Source organism: Diceros bicornis, chromosome 23 (assembly GCF_020826845.1).
Source record: "Diceros bicornis minor isolate mBicDic1 chromosome 23, mDicBic1.mat.cur, whole genome shotgun sequence".
NCBI lineage: Eukaryota > Metazoa > Chordata > Mammalia > Perissodactyla > Rhinocerotidae > Diceros > Diceros bicornis.
In genome coordinates, this window is record NC_080762.1 from 24,814,049 (window position 1) to 24,837,865 (window position 23,817).

The window sequence follows — 23,817 nt, forward strand, 5'->3', positions numbered from 1 at the left end:
CCCTCAGTGGACTGGATGATGCCCACTCCTGTTGGTGAAGGCAATCTTCTTTCCTCAGTCTACCGATTCAAATGCTAATCTCCTCCTAGACACCCTCTCAGACACACCCAGAAATAATGTTTTACCAGCTCTGTGGAGGCCCCTTGGCCCAGTCGTGTTGACACATAAGATTAACCATCACAGTATGGACTCATATGTTTATTTTATACTTTGGGATATACTATGCTATTTATTTTGTTGCTAAAATTGTTTCAGCTTTGGCCACTGGGAGCTCTTTCAGATTGGTTCCTGTGTCCCTTTGACATACGCCCATATTTTTATGTTTTGAGCACTTCCTTACTTTCTGATACTACAAGATGCTCCAGGCTTATTTTGTATTCTACCTGTCCTGGTCTTAGAATCAGCCATTTTTCCTTATTGGAGAATAGTATTTAGACGTCAAGATCTGGGCACTGGGTATGTGTGTTGCTAATGGATGTCATTGCTTCCAGGTCCTCTTAACAGGCAGAGAGAGCTATGTAATATGCGTATATATACTAACCTACATATGTGTATATGTATACTAAATATACCTAATATGTGTATATATACTAAAACATATTTGCTCATGTTCTCTTTTAGCCCATAGGCCAGATAAAATAACTTGCTTTTCTTCTTTTTGCAGATACCAGATATTCCTCTATTTTGTGTGTGCCTTCCAGAACATCTCTTGTGGTATCCACTACTTGGCTTCTGTGTTCTTGACAATGTCCCCTCAGCATACCTGCAGGCCCCCAGGCAACGTGAGTCAGGTTCTTGTCCGCAATATCTCTAGTTGGAGGCTGGATGACCTCTGGACACTGTTTTCCGCAGGCCATGAAGATCGCGTTGTAGTGCAGCTACAGAACGGTGAGATCTGGGAGCTCACAAAGTGTCACAGGTTCCGAAGGGACAACAAGTCGAGTTTGAACTATGATTATAATGGCCATAAGACTAGCTTTCCTTGCTCAGATGGCTACGTCTATGACCAAAGTAAATGGAACAGCACCGTGGTGACCGAGTGGGATCTGGTCTGTAACCGAGAATGGTTCGCAAGGCTGATCCAGCCCATGTTTATGCTTGGAGTCCTACTGGGAGCCGTGATTTTTGGCTACCTTTCTGACAGGTAAAATAAAGTATTTAGGATTGTTGCATCAGTGTAGGGTTCATTTTTCTATCTGATTTTCTTAGGGGACAGGGAATTATGTTCAAAACTTTAGTCATTTTCATACCTCTTATCCAAATACCTACCTCTTTGCTGATCTGTTATTTAGGGACACAAAATAACATAGTGGTAAGAGAATGGGTTCTGAAGACGGTCTGCCTGGGTTCAAGTCCTGGTTCTACCGTTTATTAGCTGTGGACCCTGGGCAAATTGCCTAAACTGTGTTTCAAAATCTTGTTTGTAAGCTGGTGATGAAAATAATAGCATTCAGCTCAAAGGGTTATTGCAAAATTGATAAAGAAAAAGTACCTTCCACATATAACCACTCAATAGATAACTAATTATTACTGTGAATATTTTTTTTCTTTAAATAGTCTTGCTTTTTAAGAGGTGTAGCTTGGTCCTAAGCAGTGAAATCTATGAAACTGTGGGTTTGATATATCAGCCATATTTTTAAAAAATACACATTAAAATGAATGTGAAGCTCTTAAAATAAAGCAAAGTTCATCTCTGTATGAATATGGACCACACTCTAAGTACCTGTGCTAAAGCACAGTGATGAACTTATTTGGTCTCCATAGTTGTGAATTTTACCGGCATGTGCTGGGTACTGGGAACTTAAAGACAACAGCTTAGGTCAGAAATCCCTGCCCTTGGGGTGTGCCAGTCTAATGGGGCTGACAAGCATGTTCCAAAGAAGAATTATAGGGCTTTGTTGTGGCCAGGGCCATACTAGCAGTGAAAGCAATGGAGGCAAATACTATGGAAACCTAAAGGGAGGAGTGCCAGGTGTTTCCCCCCGCCCCCCATCCCCTCCAGGAGGTGGCATTTGTATAATGAAATTGGAGCAGAAGTGGAGTCTAGTTATTATTTAGTGGCTGAAGTTATGTTTCAATGCTTAAGACTCTCCTGCTCCCTAACTGTCTTCCTGGGAGGTGTGGAAATTAGGTTGTCAGTGGGGAGAGGAACAAAGTAGGCTTTTTTGGAACAAAGTGGAAAGTCTTAGATGTTGTTATGAATCATTTCTTTCAATTGGAGCTCAATGACTGTAAGATGGAGGGAAAAGACCTAAGAAGTTGGTGGAGAGCCTCCCTCCTTGGGTCGCTTGGACTCTTCTATGTATCTTTCTGGGTGTGCCAAGACTGCAAGTTGCTGACCACTCTTTTACATGGGCCATTTCTCAGAGTTGTTTATGCAGCTGATAACCTTCCAAGATCGGGTAATGTCCTCTCTCTACCACAGACAAAGAGTGAGCTTGCTCACTGCTTGCTATAAAAGCAGTAGATTTCTCAAGTCCAGTGTTTCTCTTCTGTAATGCAACCTACTACGTGTGCTGGTGTCATCTGAGCCCATTGTGTTGTCCCTGTGGGACTTGGGGGCAAGGGCCACTGCCACAAATATGCTGATGCTCTACTAGTGTTGTGCTAGTATTGTTGCTCTTGCTGTGTTGTAAGTAATGATGTCCTTTATCTCTGTCCCAGGAGTCTTGTGTCTTCTGCCAGCATCCATTAAACAGTAACAGATTAACATATTAACTTAAAAGTTGAGGAAAACCAAATTCAAGACCCAACATTTGCCATCATCCTAGCCCAAGAGGATTCTGATAAATTATTTTTTAAGGAAAATAAGTAGGTTGGTCAAAGCCAAAAAACATGATTAAAAGACACCAGCAGAAACAATAGGCAGCAGAAAGAGACTTCTACACAAAGACTTCAAGTACTGGAATTATCAGGCATAGATAATAGAATAACTATGTTTACTATTCTTAAATAAATAGAAGACAAGCTTGAAAATATTGATAAAAATCTGAAAATTGTATATAAAAATGACATAAAATTGAAAAGTAACTACCTAGACCATGTAGAAACAAAAAAACAAAAGTGAATAACAATCTTCCTGGGCAGTTGTAACAACCTGTTATACACAACCAAAGAAAAAATTAGTAAAATGTATGATAGCTCAGAAAAAAATTATCAATAATAGAACTCAGAGAGACAGATGGAAAATATGAGAGACTCAAATTCATGGAAGCAGAGGGATAAGGTCCAAAACACTGGTTAGAAACAAACCAGTGGAATTTACTACATGAACAGGTTAGAGGACAAAATTCATATTATCAACTCAATAAATACAAGAAAAGCATTTGATAAATTTCAAAATCCATTCATGATAAAAACTAAAAATAGAAGAATGTCCTTAACATGATAACGGGTATCTACACAAAGATAACCATGAACATGTTAATTGTGAAATATTAGAAGCTTTTCCTTTGAGATCAGGAGCAGACAAGGATGTGGGAAACACCAGTTCTATTAGCATTGTACTGGTGAGTCTAGCCAGTGCTATAAAGCAAAAGAGAGAGAGAAAAAGAGCAAGAGAAGGAGAGGGAGGGAGAAAGGCATAAGGGGAAAGAAGGAAGAAAAAAGTCATTATTTCTAGCCATTACAATTCTGCATGAAGAAAATCTTGCAGCTGAATTATTACAATTAATGAGCATTTAATGAGTTTGCTGGATATATTATCAATATATGTAAATTAATTATATCTCTATATACCAGTAACAAATATAAAAATTGAAAAATGCCATTGCAAAAGCCTAAAAATATAAAATATATATGGATAAATCTAACAAAATGTATGTAAGCCCTTTATGGAGAAAATGACAAACTTCAAGAATCAAATCATTAAGGTAAATAGATAGATTGTTAGATAAACACATTGATGGTCCCTTAGAGGACCCTGAAACAGACTAGTGCATTCATAGACATAACTATGGAACAAAGAAGACATTGTATATCAGCAAGAAAACTATCAATAAGTGGTGCTGGGACAACTGTCTAGCCATATAGAAGAAAATACAATTGGAGTCCCTTCCTCACACCTTACAGTACAAAAATCAGTTCCAGAAGGATTAAAGGTACATGTATGAAAGGCAAAACTATATAACTTTAGGAAGATAATATAAGGAGAATATTTTCAGAACCTAATGGAAGAGAAAACTTTTTTTAAGACACAAAAAGCACTAACCATGAAGGAAAAGATGGATAAATTTGACTTCATTAGAATTTATGTCCATCAAAGGCGCCATTAAGAGAAGAAGGACACAAGCCAGAGAGAGAGAAAGAGGGAGAAAATATTTGCTTAACATATAACTAAAGGACCAGGATCCAGAATAGTCAAAGGATTTTTATATCAATAGGAAAAAGACAACCCAATAGAAAAATGAGAAAAAGTTCTGAAGTCACTTCATAAAAGAAAAATCCAAATGGCTAATGAAAAGATGAAAAGGGTGTCAATGATATATAATCATACCATTTATTTTTCACCAGTTGTCAAAAGTAAGAAGTCATGTAATGCTAAGAGTTGGTGAGGATATGGAGTAATAGAATCTCTCACCCTGCTGGTGTGAATGCACATTGAGAATGCAAATCGAGAGAACTTTGAAGAATGGTTTAGCATTATACAGAGAAGTTGGTGATGTGTACAGCCCACATGTTCTAGGGCGTGTGCTCTGGAGATGCTCTTGCACATGTCCATATGGGTATATGCATAAGAATGTTCCTACCACATTGTTCCTAACAGCCTGGCACTGCAAACAACTCAAACGTCCTTCCACCATATCTTAGACCCATGTATTGCAGTGTCTCTTTGCAGTGGGATATGTGGCCATGAAATGAATGAACCACAGCCATGCAAAACAACAGAGATGAATCTCCAAAAATAACGTTGAGTGAAAGAAGCAAGTCATAAAATAATACATATGGTACTGTTCTATTATAGAAAGTTTAAAAACTAGCAAAAGTAACCTATATTTTTTGGGGTTTCTTATAAAAGTGGTAAAATGGAATGAAAAGCAAGGAATTGATTATTGCCAAAATTAGGATAATGGTTCCTCCTAGAAGGGGGCAAAGGGTTTGAAATCACAAAGGGAGGTGTGAGAAGCTATTGGGAGGCTGGCAATGATCTCTTTCTTAGTTTGGGTTGTGATTTCATAGGTGTTTGATTCTTTATTAATCTCTAAATTATGTATATATGTTTTTATATATTCTTATGTATGATATATTGTAATAAAAAAGCCAAGAAATAAGATCTGATCCCATCCTTATGGATCTAACAGTAGAGGAGACAGACTTCTAAACAGATAATTTCAATGAAATGTGGTAAATGCTTTTAAAGTAATAACAACTAACATTTGTGGGCAATTTCCTATGCAGCAGGTACTAGTCTAAATGTCTTGTGTGTTATCTCATTTTATTAGTTAAAGAGGGAGGCACTGTTGGCCCTCTTTTACTGATGAGGAAAAGGAAGCACAGAAAGTTCATTTCGAAAGTGAGCGGTGGGGCTGGGATTTGAACCCAGGCCTGTATACCTAACTGTCTCTTAATTTCTGCCACAAGACCCCAGAGGATGGTCAGAAAAAGCTTCACGGTTGATCTGGGTTCTAAAAGCTCAACTGGAGAAGACTTTCCAAGGGGAAGGAGCAACTTTGTGTCATGAGAGAGCCTGGCACGTTCTGGGAATGGTGGGGAGGTCAGTTTGGAAGACGTGTGGGATGGATAAAGGAAACAACAAGAGACAGAATCATGACCAGGACTGTTTTATTTCTAGGAAGTGTGGGGAGCGTGCTGGTGTGACATTAAAAGGACTGGTTGGGAGGCTATTGGGACGGATGATGTCAGAAATGGTGAAGGCTTGAATGAAAACAGGAGAAGCGGAGAAAGAAAGATGGATACATATTTGGGAGGCATTTTTAAACTGACATAATTTGGCGACCAATATGCAGGAGGGAGAGGAGTTGGGGGAGGAATGCATTAAAGTTTAGGAGCCTGGAGGGCAGGTGATATTGCCGACCAACTCAGGAAATACGAGGCAGAGAGCTGCTTTGGAAGAGAGGAAAACGTTTGCATATTGCCAATGAGCATGTACTATCCCTGGATTAAGAAAAAAAGGGAAAATAAAAATTAATACCAACTATAACGACAAAAACAGAAGATTTCAGCTTTGCAGGGCATTCAAGTGGAGAAGAGCAGCTGGGGCCCGAAGGCAAGCAGGCAGTTAATAGCACATATTTAGGAATCAGAGCCAGGGAAGTAGATGACATCACAAGGGCAGAGAGTGTGCAGCAGAGAACCTTAGGAGATGCCAGTGTTGAGGCAGGTGGGCCATTGGGGAGACACGAGCCAACCTGGAGGGTGGTGTTCTACAAGCCGAAGGAGAGCAGGCCCCTCAGGAGCAGGCATGGTCAGTGCCACTAGAGAAGACAGGCAGCAAAGGACCCAGAGAGGCAACCTGGAGGTCCCTGGGGACTGTAAAGCGATCTCAGGAAAGTCAGTTGCAACCTGGTGGCGGTCATTGGCTGAGGAAATGTAGGATCTGGGGAAGTAGATACTCCCTTCTGATAACTGTGTCAGGGGAGGCAATGCAAGATGCAAGGTGGCTGAAGGAGGGGTGGGGTCCAGAGAAGGTTCTTGTCTTTGGTTGGAAGAGACTTAAACTGAAAGGAAGGAGTCAGAGGAGAGGGAAAGACAGATAACAAAGAAGTAGTTGGTAGAATGAGGTCTCAGAGGAGGTGGGAAGAGGCATGATGCAATACAAAGATGCAGAATGGTACTTGGAGAGAACAGGGCATGTGTCTCTAGAGGGGAGGGAAGAAGAGCAGGCTGAATGCAGATGCAGGTTGTGTTGACAAGGGGCAGAGCAGGGAGTTGTGGGGCTTTGTCTTTCATGGTCTCTGTTCCCTGCAGGAGGTGGCTGCTCATCTGCTGAGAGTGGAGACACTGGGGGTAGTAGAGGGGGTTGATCAGGGATGGGTAAAAAATCATTTTAAAAGACATTCAAGGCTCAAATGAGATTGGGAAACGTTTGTGTATAGGGCCAACAATCCTGTGTGAGAGCAGAGAAGGCTGAGAGCGTGAAGATGACAGTTTCTTATTTGCTTGCATATCCTCTGCTATACCTGTCAAACCTGTTGGTTGAAATCTCAAGACTATGTTCTTTTGCCTTAAAACTGTCAGGGACAACCACAGGGAGAAAATATTTGCAAATCATATATCTAATAAGGGTCTAGTATCCAGAATATATAAAGAACTCTGATAACTCAACAATAAAAAGACCCAGTTTAAAACTGGGCAAAAGATTTGGATAGATAGTTCTCTAAAGAATGGCCAATAAGCACATATAAAAATGTTCAACATCGTTAATCATTAGGGAAATGAAAATCAAAATCACAATGAGATACCCTTGCACGCTCACTAGGATAGCTATAATCAAAAAAACTGACAATACAAGTGTTGTGGAGGATGTGGAGAAATTGGTACCCTCATACCTTGCAGGTGGGATTGTAAAAATGGGGCAGCCACTTTGGAAAACAGTTTGGCAGTTCCTAAAAGTTCAACATAGAGTTATCATATGACCCAGCAATTCCACTTCTCTGTATATACCCAAGAGAATTGAAAACATAAGTTCATACAAAATCTTGCTCATGAATGTTCATGGGAGTATTACTCACAATAGCCAAAAAGTGGAAACAATCCAATGTCCATCAGCTGATGAATAGATAAACAAAATGTGGTATATCCATACAATGGAATGTTATTTAGTCATAAAAAGGAATGAAGTACTGATACGTGCTACAACGTGGATGAACCTTGAAAACATAATGCTTAGTGAAAGAAGCCAGATACACAGATGGTGTGACTCCGTTTATATGAAAAGTCCATAAGAGGCAACTCTATAGAGACAGAAAGTAGATCAGTGGTTGTCAGGGGCTAGAGGGAGCAGAGAATACGGAATGATGGCTCCTGGCTGCAGTTTCTTCCTGGAGTGATGAAAACGTCCTGTGATGAGATAGTGATGAGATAGATAGTGATGAGAGTCACACAACTCTGTGAATATACTAAAAGGCTCTGAGTTGTGTATTTTAAAAGGTTGAATTTTATTGCATGTGGATTATATCTCAATTTTTAAAAATTTGTCAGGAATACAATTTATTTGCTTTTTAGACAAAGAGATGCCCCTCTCGATTATATAGGGCAAGTGAGCACATTGTTCGAGAAGCATAAGGTAGCCAGACCTCTGTTTTCAGAGGGGCCTAGCGACAGCTGCCTCACCCTTGGTGAGCAGAGCCAGCCCAACAGGGAAGATGATCCAAGAAGGCAGAGACAGGAAGTCTTGGGAGGAAAATGACAAATCCTCCCTCTTCATCCCTCCAATCCCAGATTAGGAGGTCCTCTGGGGATCACCCAGACTGATCGTGTGTGTATATTAGCAGCTAGGTAGAGGCCCCTCCAGAAAAACTGGCCTCTTGAAGAAATCGTGTGTTAACTTATGATTTGCTCAAAATGAATGAATAACAACAATCAAATACATAAGCTATTAAAAATATAGGTACCACTCACCTTTCATGAATTGGAGTGGGTGTTTAAACTGTTACAACCGTACCTTGCTTCTTCCACTGCGTGATTCTTATTTTTCAGGATCGGCAGACGCCTTGTCCTGTGGTCCACAAGCACTGGCATGTTTTTCTTTGGCGTGGCAGCGGGATTCACATTCGATTATTACAGCTTTGTGGTCGCACGCTTTCTTCTTGCGATGGTGAGTTGGGTGGTTTTTTTTACCTCTTTAATTCTACTGCAATATTTTCATATTAAACCTTCAGTCTCTTAGTTTTACTCATTTGGAATCTAGTGAGAGAGATCAAGGACTAATCCTTGTTCACTCCACTGCAGGAGTCTTTTTGTGGAATATTAATGCTCTATGTTTAGAAAGGAATCCATTAAAATGAAAAACTGTTGCTTCCCAGGCAGAAACTTTTTGTTTAACTCTGTGCCTGGCACATGATCCACATTCCACAATTACTAAGGCATTGTTTTATTTCTGAGCAATTATATTGGTCTAGTCAGGCCCTGTATGCATGAGCCAAACAGATGGTGAAGGTGTATGGTTAAGAAAGTCATTTGTAGGGGCTGGCCCCATGGCCTAGTGGTTAAGTTCAGTGCACTCTGCTCGGCAACCCAGGGTTTGGTTCCCAGGCGTGGACCTACACCACTTGTGTGTGGCCACGCTGTGGTTGTGGCTCACATACAAAAAAGAGAAAGATAGGCAACAGATATTAGCTCAGGGTGAATCTTCCTCAGCAAAAAAAAAGAAAGTCATTTGTATCCTGTGCAGTAAGAATGAAAACAAGAAAGGATTAGACCTTTCTGTTATGAGAACAGGGGAGTCTGGTGGAAAGGGCATGAGTGTGAACACCAGCTTTGCCCTATTTTGGCTTCTAAGCTGTGTAACCTTGGGCAAATGTGTTACCATTTTTGAGCCTTAGTTTCTAATCTGTAATCTGGAGAAAATAATACCTGTTTCACTGGGTTGTTATCAGGATTCAGTGAGATTAGAGTAAACATCCATGGTACAGCACCTGGCACTTTTTACGATGGTGACTGTTATTGGAAGTGGACCAGTGAGTGAGGAACCTATTTCCACACTTAGTGAGGCTTCCAGACAGGTTCCAAACTACCAAACAACAGCAGTGTTGATTCTATTTGGAGGTCACTGATCAAGGATAATGGAGTGAGGTTTTTGTCTGCGGGAAGAACTTGTGATCTTGCTGTATGCAGAGCAGGGCATGCATCCCTTCTCACCAGGATAGATGATCCAAGGGTCCAGAGAGAAGTCGAGGGCTTTGGTCTCAGAAGAGGTCGCTGCACCCCCTCAGAGAGCAAGGTGGTGTGTTCAGTTTGGAGTCTTCACTGATGGCTGGAAAGGGTTCCCAGGAAGCCACACAGATGGCCAAGGATAGGGAAGATGCATAAAAAAAAGATTTAGGAGAATCGAAGGTGTTGCACCTTAAAAAAAAAAAAGTATATATATATTTATGAATGTAAAGAGTTTTTACTACAAAAGATAACAACCAGCAGTTCTGTCTCCACTGAAGACAGAGTAAGAGGAAATGGCTTTGTAACTGCAGAGTGAGGTTTGATAAGAGACCTTCTGATGGGAATGATGGTTCAACAGAGGCACAGGTATCAAGAGAGTGTGTAGGTCTTCTTTTGGGAGACTTCAGAAGGTAATTCTGAAAATATCTGTTTTAGTCTTAGAAAATACCAAGGTGTCGATTTGCAGAGCTGAGAAAATGAGACAGCCACCCATAGACTATCTGTAAAATGTGGCCTTAATTTTCTGTGGCTCTTTTCTTTTATTTTCGTGGGCAATGTATTTGTGGTGGAATTCTGAGTAGGGGAGGTGCAGGCAGATTCATTCACTCAACACATTTATTGATCTTCCTACAGAGTGTAATGCTAAGTAAACCAGACCAGGCTGTTTCAATAACCCTACAGTGTAATGGGAAGGCAAGACAATGATGGGCCATCTTCAAAAATACATACAGTGTTGACAGCGGAGGCGTAACAGTGGGGGAGAGGGGTTCCCATGGTGGGAGGGGAGGTGGGGTGTCTGGAGAGTCAGGGGCTATTTAGTTCTGAGGGATGGGTAAGAAAACATTCCAGGCAGAGGGAGCAGCAAGTAAGAAGGCCCTGAGATGAGAAAGAGTTGAAGGTCCAGATGTCTGGAGAATAGAGGGGAGGCGAAATACACTGATGAGGCTGAAGGGGAGGGGGGGATTAGGCAGGGCCTTGTAGGGTGATAAAGAGATTTCCTAGAGGCAATGAGAATCCACAGAAGGGGTTCAGGTCGGGTAAAGTGGTCATTCTGGCTGCTCTGTTGGGGGTGGGGTCAGGGTAGATGTGAGGAATACAGTGTTATGAGTGGAGGTGACAGGTGTCAATGGATTCAGAGTCTTTTGGAATTATTTAGGCAGTTGTGTATGGATTGTCTGAACCCAGTGACAGAAGTAACCAATAGGAGGTGGGAGTGGACTCAGAAAGAATTAGCTTTGAAAAAAACGTGTTGGGGACTGATGTTACAGCTTAACTTACGGGGCAAATTTGTAGTATTTGAAGGTTATTACAATCTTTCTTTGTTTGCTGTAACAGCAGCAAACATTTACCAAACAATTAGATTTTTGGATACAGGAGTCCTCAATATCAACGTTCACAATCTGAGTCTTGCAATGACAAGGTTGCATGAGGAAATAAAAACTGTTGTCACAAAAATATTAAACTGACCATTAACACAATAGTCCCTATCAAGCACCTCCTTGCTTACTTACTACTAGTGTCAATCCTCTCTCATCATAGGAAATTTCTTGTAGGGTAACCTCTTTGTGACTCTGATGCAAGGTGAAATTGCAGATCTTACTGAAGGTGCTTGATTACAAAACATCTTTGAAAGCAATGGGGAAAAACTGTCTGAATCCGACCCAAATCCCTTGACCAAGTGGGATCTGGCAGAACTAGACCAGTTAACTTTTGAAGAAATTAACATCCACCAGGATAATGACATGATGAGCCTTCAAAAGAATATGATTTGAATATCAACAGGCTAAGAGAGGCCTTTGGGGAAATCAATGGCATTCTAGAATAATTTTGCAAAAATTAAGTTTATGATTTGTGTTATAAAAGTCAAATGTGAAATAGTTTTGTAGGAAGAATTCTAATCATTTTACCACCGCTCCACCAACCAAAAAATCCATCATTTGATTCATTCTTTGTTTATTCCAAGAATGACAACATATTGTTATTATAATCTAAATTTTGTTAAATTAAAGATAGGCCTATTTTCAAAATAAAGTTTTTTTCCCCAATTTTTTTTTTTTGATGAGGAAGATTGTCCCTGAGCTAACATCCTTAGGGACAAGGAAGAAGTGCCAGTCTTCCTCTATTTTGTATGTAGGATGCCTCTACAGCATGGTTTGATGAGCGGTGTCTAGGTCCACGCCTGGGATCCGAACCTGCAAACTCCAGGCTGCCGAAGCAGAACACGCGAACTTAACCACTATGCCACCAGGCCGGCCCTCCTCAATTTTTTTTATTGTGGTAAAATACACATAACATAAAATTTACTATTGTAACCATTTTTAAGTGTATAGTTCAGTGATAATAAGTACGTTCATATTGTTCTGCAGCCGTCACCACCATTTGTCTCCAGAACTCTTTTCATCTTGCAAAGCTGAGACTCTATACCCACTAAACAAGAACTCCCATTCCCTCTTTCCCCCAGCCCCTAGCAAATAACATTCCACCTTCTGTCTCTATGATTTTGAATACCTGTGGGTACCACATATAAGTGGAATCATACAGTGTTCTAAATTTGCTTCTAAATTTTCACCACTGTTAATACTGCTATTATAAACATGGGTATATAAATATCTCTTTGAGATCTCCCTTTCAATTCTTTTGGGTATATACCCAAAGTGGGATTGCTGGATCATATGGGAATTCTATTTTTTAATTTTTTGAGAAATCCTCATACTGTTTTCCATAGCAGCTGTACCATTTTACATTCCCACCAACAATGCACAAGGGTTCTAATTTCTCCACATCCTTGCCAACACTTGTTATTTTCTGTTTTTGTTTTTTTTTAAATCTATGTGGCAATGATCGGCTTTTTTTTTTTTTGCTGGGAAAGATTCACTCTGAGCTAACATCCTTTGCCAATCTTCCTCTGTTTTTTTTCCTCCCCAAAGCCCCAGTACGTGGTTGTATATTCTAGTTGCAGGTCCTTCTAGTTCTTCTGTGTGAGCCGCTGCCACTGCATGGCTACTGACACACGAGCAGTGTGGTTCTGTGCCTGGGAACTGAACCCAGTCTGCTGAAGTGGAACACAGCTGACCTTTAACCGCTAGGCCATCAGAGCTAACTCTAATTTCTGTATTTTTTTGATAGTAGCCATTCTCATGGCTATGAGGTGGTATCTCATTGTGGTTTTGATTTGCATTTCCCTAATGTTTAGTGATGCTGAACATCTTTTCATGTGCTTATTTGCCTTTCATATATCTTCTTTGGAGAAATCCACATCTTTTGCTCATTTTTCAATTGGATTGTTTGTTTTGTTGTTGAGTTTTAGGAGTTCTTTATATATTCTGGATATTAACCTTTTATCAGATATGTGATTTGCAAATATCTCATTCTGTGGGTTGCCTTTTCACTCTGATGATAGTGTCTTTTGATGCACAGAAGTTTTTAATTTTCATGAAGTCCAGTATGTCTATTTTTTCTTTGTTGTCTGTCAAAATAAAGTTTTAATCAAATCTTTTTTCTTCCCACGTTTTTATCCCCATTTTTTTTTGTCCATACTTTATTTGTCCCCATTTAACAATTTAGGATTTGATAATAAGGACCTCTTGTATGTAGATAAATTGATATGCACATTTACAAGGAACTGAGAAATAAATTCACACTATAAGGGAACATTTAATGAAACAAAAGGTAGTGTCTAAAATTTATATCATACATAACTTCTCATTTGGGTTGGAGAGGGTGGAGGAAGAATGAAAGGACCCATTTAAAGAAAAAGGATGAATTGGGTTAAATGCCATTTTATAAATGTGATATGGGCTTCAGAAAACAATTCTTTGTCATTTTCTTTCTTGCCTATGTGTAATTTGCAGAGAGATCAGACTCCTCCGTAGCTATAAATGTGACCTTAAGTCTAGACCACCCCCCTCCTTTGTTTTTCAGGCTGCAAGTGGCTATCTCATAGTGGTGTTTGTCTATGTGACGGAATTTATTGGCATGAAATCTCGGACGTGGGCATCCATCCATATGCATTCCTTTTTTGCCCTTGGGGCAATGATGGTGGCTTTGATGGGCTACTTGGTCAGGACCTGGTGGATCTATCAGATAGTCCTCTCCACAGTGACTGTCCCCTTTGTCCTGTGCTGTTGGATGCTCCCGGAGACACCTTTTTGGCTTCTCTCAGAAGGAAGATATGAAGAAGCACAAAAAGTTGTTGATACGATGGCCAAGTGGAATAGGGCCAGCTCCTGTAAACTGTCAGAACTTTTATCACTGGATCTAAATGGTCCTGTTGGTAATAAAACCACTGAAGTTAAGAAGCACAACCTGTTAGATCTGTTTTATGACTGGAATATTGGAACAAGGACACTTACTCTTTGGCTGATTTGGTTCACAGGGGCTTTGGGATTCTACTCCTTCTCCTTGAATTCTGTTAATTTAGGAGGCAATGAATATTTAAACCTCTTCCTCATGGGTAAGTAGTTACATTGTATTTAAGTGTGACAATGAAGTGAAATTCCTACGGTGTTTTTATTGTCTTTTTTTCTACCAGGAACAATACTGCCAACTATATTATTATGGTCTCTTTTAGTGTTATTATACTGTAACACATGTATATATTTTCTTTTCAAAAAACGTGAACAGTCAGAAGAATTTAGTCCCTCCTTCCTTTTCTGCCTCTTCTCCTTGCTTGCTTCCTTCCTTTAAGCCCATCCCCATCTCAGAACTCTCTTTTAGAGGTAACTTCTATTATGTTTGGCTTGTACCCTTTCAGATCTCTTTCTATGCATTTCCATACATTTGTGCAGATAAATGTTTTATATTTTAACATAAATGAGATCATTCACGACATATTGTTCATTGTAAGTTGCTGTCCTTTTAAAATTGAACATGTCTTGGAGATCTTTATACCTTCAAATGTCCTTAATGTAGAAATTTTAGCCAGTAAAATAATTTAAATACATGCAGCTATAATTTACATCGTCATGATTCTTTCATTTTAGTAGCAGGTTAAAATGACATCAGATACTGCTGGGATAGCTTGAGACGTGACTCCTAGGGTAAACCAAATTCATGCCAAATGTGAGAGAAATATTAGAAATCTGCATTTGTCCATCTAGTCTTAACTCCTGGTTCTTTCCATGTGGGCCATCTATATTTGATATTATCCTCAGAAAATCTTGCTTTAAAATTTTTATACATTGATATTATCTCTTCTCATTAAAGTGCTTTGATGGCACATCTGTTTTTGTTTATTATGACATAGAAGGAATTATGAGAGAAGTCATTTTAAGAAAAAACTTTACTCTCTTTTCGGGCAAACCGACAAGTTTGTGGAAGGAGCCCGTCTTGACTTCAGACCCATTCTATATGTCAGTTTGAGAAATGGTGCAGTATTCTTAGAACAGAGCAGCAAATGGTAGGAGAGTCAAGTGGGGTGGGGTGTGACAGGGGGAAGCTTAGGAAAGGTGGATTTTTAGATCATTATTATATAGATTCTTAATTTTGATATAAATTCTCAAGAAGCTTGGCAATCTCATAAATATAAAAATGTTTCCAAGACAAATAACCATGGTTTTATATTCTCTACTGTCTTGGATTTTCCATGTCATTACCCTTCCCAGTAGTCCTCTTGCTGACAGGTGCTTCTAGTCAATACTGCTACACTGTGAAATTTTTGAATGAGTTTTCATCTCCTGAGATGGTTTGGGGCTGGTGGGAATTTCAGCTCTGGTTTTGTGCCCCTTGCAGGTGACAAATGCTTCAGTAGCTTCAAGACACACCGTTGGGGTTATGTGGAGATAGGAGCAGAATGGGGTCTCAGTGATTAGAGAGATTATGTATTATAAAGTGAAGAAAGAAATGGCACATTGTCCTAATCCCAGAAGGCTTGGGGCTCATTGCTTGCATCCTTTCTATCCCAGATATAGTCAAGCCAAAAATTAGATGTAGTATTGGTATCCTGAAGCAGCAACTCAAGAAACACCAGTGTAGTGACATTAGTTACAGTAGTACTTTAAATGTCTCCTCAGCTGTTTCACAGTTGCTGCAAGCTTTGCTAGACTCCAGGAAGTTGGTTGGTGAACCTGCACACAGGAGAGCCCTGAGTCAGACATGGAGGGAGGCGATGGGGGAGGGAGGCTGCAGGAAAGAGGCCTTGGCTCCCGAAGACCTCTATTCCAGCCCCTGAGCTGTCACTTACTCATTTGGCTCAGATCATTTCATTTTAGTTGTAAACTAGGGATAATAATCCAGGCCTACTCGCATGAGGCTCTTTTAAGGATCATTGCCTTATTTGATCTCGAAAAGTGCTTGATAAACTCTTAAAAAAACAGTAGAGGGGCTGGCCTCATGGCGTAGTGATTAAGTCTGGTGTGCTCCACTTTGGTGGCCCAGGTTCGGAACCCAGGCATGGACCTACACCACTTGTCAAGCCGTGCTGTGACGGTGACCCACATACAAAATAGAGGAGGATTGGTACAGATGTTAGCTCAGGGCAAAATCTTCCTCAAGCAGAAAAAAGAGGAAGATTGGCAACAGATGTTAGCTCAGAGAGAATCTTCCTCACTAAAAAAATAAAAAATAAAAAAGTAGAGTGATGGATGTACGTACCCTCCTGGCCCACAAGCATGGACCTCACAGTAGGGTCCATGAAAGGAGGTGTTTCCTCCCAAGCTGTTTATTTTTCACATTAATGAAAGGGAGAGAGACTGTCTCTCAACCTGGGCTCAGAATTTTCTTTTGAGTGCCTTTGCCTGAGCCAGTTATTAACTAAGCAGCTGCAACTGAGTTTAATTTCTGATGCACTACTAAGAATATTCACTCAGAAAATATGTGTGCACCCCTGTGATGTGTTCTAGAAGCTGTGGGAGACATGTAGATCCAGACCTGCCTATCCAGGTGCTTGTAACATTCTGTAGTTGAATGGAGAAATTCACATCACTCCTAATACACAGCGGCGGGCAGTGTCCTGAGATTAGGCAAACTGCAGAGGGAGGAAACAACAGAACTTTGCATGATGTGGAGGATCCGGGCTGGTAAACAGTGACAGTTTCCCAAAGGAGATTGCGGGGTGTGCTGAGAGATCTTGCTTGCTCCCTGTTTCGTTCTGGCCGATAGATATAAAGCTTTTGTGTTCTGAAACTAAGATTCAAACTTCGGTTCTTCAAGGGAAGGGCTTTTAAGTCCATTATGGACTTACGGATTCAGCTCTTTATTTTTTGTTATGGTAGGGGGAAAAGAGGTCCAAAATAAAGTATCCCTGGGGCCGGCCTGGTGGGGCAAGCGGTTAAGTGCTTGCGCTCCGCTACAGCGGCTTGGGGTTCGTAGGTTCGGGTCCCGGGTGCGCAGTGATGCACTGCTTGTCGAGCCATGCTGTGGTGGCGTCCCATATAAAGTAGAGGAAGATGGGCAGGGATGTTAGCTCAGGGCCAGTCTTCCTCAGAAAAAAGAGGAGGATTGGCATCAGATGTTAGCTCAGGGCTGATCTTCCTCACAAAAAAAAAAAGATAAAGTATCCTTGTTCTTAGGGGATTCATATTAGATTTTAAAATGCTTACTTTTAGGTTTAAAATCCATCAAGCAGTTGTCATTAGCTTATGGATCTAGCCGACACTGAATTTTATACTTTACTTTGTAAGTTTGAAGTTACTCATACAAAAATTTCTCTCTAGTTCTGCCAAGAGTAAGAAACCAAAGACCAGAAATTATCAATGTTGTCTATTAATTTACTTATGTATTCATTAAACAGGCTGGTCCTCCAGACACCATGCCATGTCCTGGAGAGCTTACAGGCTTGTAGGGGATAAAGTCCCTAGGACAGGGGATAAGTGCTGGGCGGATTATGTGAACATTAGTGCATTTCACAGGAAATGTCCTCCTCCCTTGCTCCAGTGAGTTTAAAAGTGGTAGGGCTTGCTGCCTCTCAGGCGGCTGTTGGATATTTCTTAGAGGACCCTGGAAGCCGGGAGAGGGCTGATCACTCCTTTTGAGTGGTGAGTTAGAAGGCGGGGTCCCCTTGTACAGTTGGCCACCACAGCTTATAGAGGGCCTTTTCGCTCAATGACAGGCGCGGTGGAAATTCCTGCCTACATGTTCGTGTGCTTGGGGATGGACAGTTTGGGGAGAAGAAACATTCTGATCTTCTCCCTTATCTCAACTGCACTGATCTGTGGTGTGATTATGGTGATCCCCAAGGTGAGTTATTTTATGTTTTATTTAGGGAATGGTTAGTTAATACCATGACAGTTTGATGGGAGAATTTTTAGCTTATTGTGATAAGTATGAAGATCAATTCAGACATATGGACAGAGTATATACATAATATTTAAAAATATGCTTTCTTTGAAAAACTATTCTTTCTCTGTTATGTAAGTAGTACATGTTTATTGTAGAACATTTAAGGGAAAAAAATGTAAAAAAAAAAAAAGCCCCTAATTCCACTTCCCAGAGATGGCCAGTGTTGTATTTCATAGACACAATAATCTTGAGTGAGGAAAGTAGATCATGCCTTCCAGTGATCATTGTCATCTTAAATGTTTATTCATTTATTCATTCAACAAGGATTTTCCAGCATCTGTTATGTGCCAGGTGCTGTTCTAGGTGCTGAAGACAGACAGTGAATCAAGTTTCTATAAGTATAATGAAGAAAAACAAAACAGGATGAGGGATAGAGAATGACTGTGTGTTGGGAGGGAAGGGAGCACATGTGTACTATTTTATTTTATCTAGGGTGATCAAGGATGGTGTGCCTCTCAGAGAAGGTGACATTTGATCAGAAATCTGAAGGAGGGAGGGAGCCCTGGAGATGTGTGAAGGACATAATAAGTCTTATATTCAAGATTGTTCCAGTTTAAATGGTCTTGTTTTTCATTGTGGTAGATTAGTAGTTTCCAATTTCTAGTATGCATGAATCCCCCAAGGAGCTTGTTTTTAAAAATGCAATTTCTTAGTGAGAAACACTGCCATAAACTACTGAAATGACTTTCACATTTCTGTATTTTGGCAAACTTCATCCCTGGAATACCTCTTGCATCCAGAAGTGCTCTGCCTCTTCCTGAAAAAATGTTATCAGAACCTGTATTTTCATTCTCTGTTTGGAAAATATAGTCACTATAACAATACTTTAAAATATTTTATATAATTTTCTCCAGCAATTATATAATTATTAAGCAATGGTATCTCAACGTTCAGGGCAAGCATTTTAAATTTTGCATATTGTTTGAAATTTAGTTTAAGCTAACCAGTGACTTCCTTTTATAGTAACACCACACTTAACTATCAGGGTTGGTGAATCAAATGTTTTATGTAACTGAAATTTCCAGGTGATTGATAACTGATATGAATGCAATGAAACTACTCAGGACAAGGAGGCCTCTGCCAATTTGAGGGAACTTCATCCATACCTTTTATTTGGTCTTTATTTTTAAGTAGTTTGCAGTTATATTAGTTGAGTTGATGGCAGCTGCCTTGGAGCTGGTGAAGATTTACGGGAACCACAGAACCTTTGAGTTCTACAGTGGTTAAGCCCCAGTGATAATGGAGAAGACAGAAAAGTGGCTGGTGGGGATTTGTAGAAAAAGAGCACTAACCCTTAACCACAAATTTCTCCCTTCTAGTAAAATTTCTCCGCAAGTGGTAGTGTCAACACAATATAATTTTTTTCAAGTCACATTAATTCATTCAACAAATATTGTCTACAATAGTAATTAAGGTGACACTAGCTGCTTTAATAGAGGTATCCCCAAATCTCGGTGCCTTCATATAATAGACTTTTTTTCACTCATAGAAAGTTCGATGTGGGTGCACCTGGTTGGTGGCAGTGGGAGTGGTGAGGGGGGGTTTGGCTCCATGGAGTCATTCAGGGACTCAGGTTGACAAAGGTGCTGCCATCCTCAACACATGAACTCCAAGGTCACCTGGGTCTCGACATCCAGCTGACAGATGGGGAGGAGAGAAAGATGGAATATGGGAGGTCTTTGTGAGCCACTCCTAGAAGTGAAGCACATTAGGGACACAGAGACTGAGTTGGAGGCACTGAACTTTTGCTGTTGAGGAATGCAGCAGCCAAAAAAAAAAAAAAGACTCTGTTCTAATAGTTCTGTTATCACTTTCAAATTATTTTCTGAAGATAGTTTATAAGCCAGGGGATTACTGCCACAAAGGGCACAATTTGTTTTCATGGCTCTTCGATTCATTCTGCTGGATCAATTCTGGAAGGAGTGGGTCAATTATTGGTGGAACCAGCACTGTCTGGGTGTCTCATTCCAAAGCTGTCTTCCCAAATGGCTTTTCCTATTTGATAATTTGAAATCTCCAAGGCTGGGGGCAGGCACAATAAAACTTCCCTCTAAATTTCATAAAGAGGGAAAGCTTTTGCAGACCATAAGTAGAGTTTACAAAATAAATTCAAACAGAAAAATAAAATTCTTCATTGTTCTGAAAAATACTGGAGAATTAGAAAGTTTTAAAATAATAATTTTGAAGATTTTATATTTTCCATTTAAAAATATTACTTATGATGGTCTATTTTACTAATAGATATATTTTTTCAGGATTACCATATCTGGAGTGTGGGGGTGACTATGGCTGGAAAATTTGCTATAGGGGCAGCATTTGGTCTCATTTACCTTTATACAGCAGAATTGTATCCAACCCTTATAAGGTAAGAGTTACTTATTTTTCTGTTGTTTTCTTATCTTTCACTTGCACGTCATTTCATTATATTTGGCCTTTGAGTATAAAAGCTTTCTTTTGATAGAAGTTACCAGAGCTCTGAGATGCTTTAAGTTACACGATGATGCTAATTCTGAATCTGCGGCTTTGTCTATACCTCATTAGCAAGGATATTAAAGAAATTGTTTTGAAATAACACTCTATTATCCTAAAACCATTTTAAATCTCAAATACAATTGTCTTACACTGACTCCCCATATAACTCAAGGCTAATTTTCTCAGGATGTGTCTCTTGGTGTTCTGATGTCAGTTGTATTAATTTGATAAGGTGGCTATATCAAAACACCGAAGGCTGGGGGGCTCAAACAACGGAAATTTATTTTCTCGAAGTTATGGAGGCTGGAAGTCCAGGGAGATCAAGGTGTCTGGCAGGTTTGGTTTCTCCTGGGCCCTCTCTCCTTGGCTTAATAAGAGATACTTATTCACAAGAAAAGCACATCCATTCCTACTAGACATTCTATAAGGTTTCTTTAAATAACTTTTAAAGAAAATCACATTAAGATACTGCTTGACTTCAAAAAATTGAAATAGAATGTTCTATAGATATAAATCTTTCGTTTTCCCAAATTTCCATTCCCTACCCCAAACAAATTCTGGCTCTAGAAGACTGATGTTATCCTCAGTGTTAGACTTAATGCATATTCATAAGGACCCCATGTGCATAGCAGATGAAGAATGGTTTGCCCCTTTTTTTTGTCTTGAATTATCTGCATGCCTGGGTTTCACAGAATGTGGATATAAGTCATGAGTGAGTCTTAAAAAATTAAAGTAGATTATTTCCAAGTATATTAAGCTGAGCTTAAGTTTTATTATTTATTCTCTGCTGGGAGGGTGGACAGGGGCTACAGGAAGTCATTCCATCACTCTCTGCATCATTTGTACTCTGTTTGTCTTCTGTTCTTGCTGCTGTTTTAACACTCTTCATGTTTTCAGGTCGCTGGCCGTGGGGAGTGGCAGTATGGTGTGCCGTGTGGGAAGCATCATGGCCCCGCTCTGCGTTTCTCTCTCCAGCGTGTGGATCTTCATGCCACAGGTGTTCATCAGTTTCTAGAGCCTTACTGAGACAGCAGAGAGGCAGAGCAGCTAATTGCCTTCTACATTTTTATTTATTGGAAGCCAATTTATAATTCAACTATGGGAGTTTGTAGAAACCTTATTAACAGCTCACCAGTCGGTAAGTAGGGCGGTGGTTGCTGATTTCTTGTTTCTGCCTTCCACCACCGGTGAGCTGTTAATTACAACTCGGCCTGCCAGAGAAGGGCCTGTCCTCGTCCCCATCAGGAAGCGGGACTGCACAGGGAGAGCTCCGGTCTCTGTCCTCTCTCAGTGCCTCTGTCTCCATCACCCGGCCCCGCCCAGCCTGTGCTCCTCCGCCTGGATCCGCAGGCTGCCTCCCACCCCCAGCCCTGGCCTCTGTGTTCTACTGTGTGCCTGCCGGTCAAGGCAAATTCTGGAGGCTGCCTGCTCCTTGGAGGCTTCTGTGATGCCTGATGGAGAGGTTTAGGGATCTGTGGTTTTCAGGTTACCTGAAACATGACGGGCTCTTCATGGGCGAGGCTTCTCATACGCTTCCTCTGGCTCCGTAGCATGAGCTGTTTGCTGGGTTATGAAGAGTGAGAGCGGTTGTGTTCAGTTTGCAGATTTCCTCAGGTAGGGGCTGCAAGGTTGGAAAGTCACGTGGAGCACTGTCATACACCTGGGATTAGTATGATGCTCTGGTCAGGAGGAAGACGGGAGATGGGGAGGGGTGGGGGTGTTAGGAAGTGGGGAGTGTGGGGGTTGGGGTGGCCTCAGGTGTTGCAGTGACTTCGGGGCAAGCCCTGGGTCTGCTGGCCCTCTCCCTCCTCCTCCAGGCTCCCTCTCCGGGACTTCTTTGCCGTAGCTCTCCAGGCTGTTCCCTCCCTCAGTGCTCCTCTTTCTTTTTTGGATTGCTCCTTAAACAGATTCATTCTCCAAGAGCCATCCTGGCTGTCTTTCCCAATCTCTGTGTGGATAACCTCTCCTGAGTTTGACTTCTCTTCCAAGCTGCAAACCTATGTTTCCACGAGCCTCATGGATATTCTTCCTGGGTGTCTTAGAACAAATTCACTGTTTCCTAAACAGAACTGGTTGGTGACTTACATTCCCTCCTCCTTCTGTCTCCCGCTTTGGGTCAGGGAGTCAGTGGCCTCCAGCATGACACTTGAGCGTGGGCTTTGTATTCCCTCTGTTCCTCTTTCTCCCTCTCCTCCAAATCCATGACACTAAACCTTACCTTCTTTCTCAAAACCACCCTAGCTTGCCTGCTTGCAGTTCAGTTCCTCTTCACCTTCTGCCTCTCAGGTCTTCCTCCACTCCACCACCCCTACCCCATCAGAATAGTTTACTGAACCACAGCTCTGACCCAACTGCCCCCTCATCTTCAGAATAAAGTCCAAACTCTGCCTGATATTCAGGCCTTTTCCAGAGCGACCTCCTGCTGATCATCCCTATTTGTTTGGGTTCCTCACACACTTCCCCCTCCTCTCCATGCTCACCCTGTTCTCACTCACCCGCCACCCACTCTCCTCCTATGCCGCTGCCTGAACGTGCCCTCGGCAGAGCATGCTTCTCTCCCATCTCCCCCTGCCACCTCCAGGTATCTATATTTTTTTCCTTTTTTTTTTTAAGAGAATGGGAACAGTTTTACATGGACTTTACATGGAAGTGATGTTAAAACGAGGAAAACAGATAAGGCTAAGTGACAAAATCGGGACGACTGTGGAGGAGGGAGAGGCACGCTTCTGGGATGCAAACAGTGTTTTGTTGTGGTTGATCAAGAACATGATGTGTTTGCTTTATAATTACTTCTTAAACTGTGCTTGTGTTTTATGCATTTTTATACTTAAACCATATTTTACGACAGATAGACAGATATAGACCTTTTACCATATTTTATGACAGATAGACAGATATAGACCTTTTTTTTCTTTTTAAGAGGTAAATCCAAGAACCATTAGGACTCAAACTGTCTCAAAAGTGTGAACTCCATCTGGGACAGAGCCTTGAAGGGCTCACAGAACCATAAGATGAGTTAAGGCAGCGATTTCTTCCCAGTATTTCCATGAAGTCCATGGCCGTTGACACAACACAGTCCCTCTCACATGGTCTTCCCAGGCTTTGTGGAGAGCAGCTGCCTTGCCAGGATCTTCTAGATGAGGCTGTCCCAGAGCTTTAGTGGCTGTGACTTGCACAGCTGGAGAAACAATACCAGAACTGGAACCACTTGCCTCGTTCCCAGTTCATCCTCCC

General features: G+C 41.0%; 1 protein-coding gene across 1 annotated transcript in view; it reads left to right on the forward strand.

The window, feature by feature from the left end:
- SLC22A16 (solute carrier family 22 member 16) overlaps positions 1 to 23,817 on the forward strand; it is a 45,011-nt gene that overhangs the window by 16,254 nt on the left and 4,940 nt on the right. The window contains exons 2-7 of the mRNA XM_058566462.1: positions 665 to 1,144; positions 8,659 to 8,776; positions 13,756 to 14,287; positions 17,882 to 18,009; positions 20,367 to 20,476; positions 21,481 to 21,580. Of these exons, the coding sequence (XP_058422445.1) occupies positions 665 to 1,144; positions 8,659 to 8,776; positions 13,756 to 14,287; positions 17,882 to 18,009; positions 20,367 to 20,476; positions 21,481 to 21,580 (1,468 nt within the window). The remainder of the gene's footprint in view (positions 1 to 664; positions 1,145 to 8,658; positions 8,777 to 13,755; positions 14,288 to 17,881; positions 18,010 to 20,366; positions 20,477 to 21,480; positions 21,581 to 23,817) is intronic.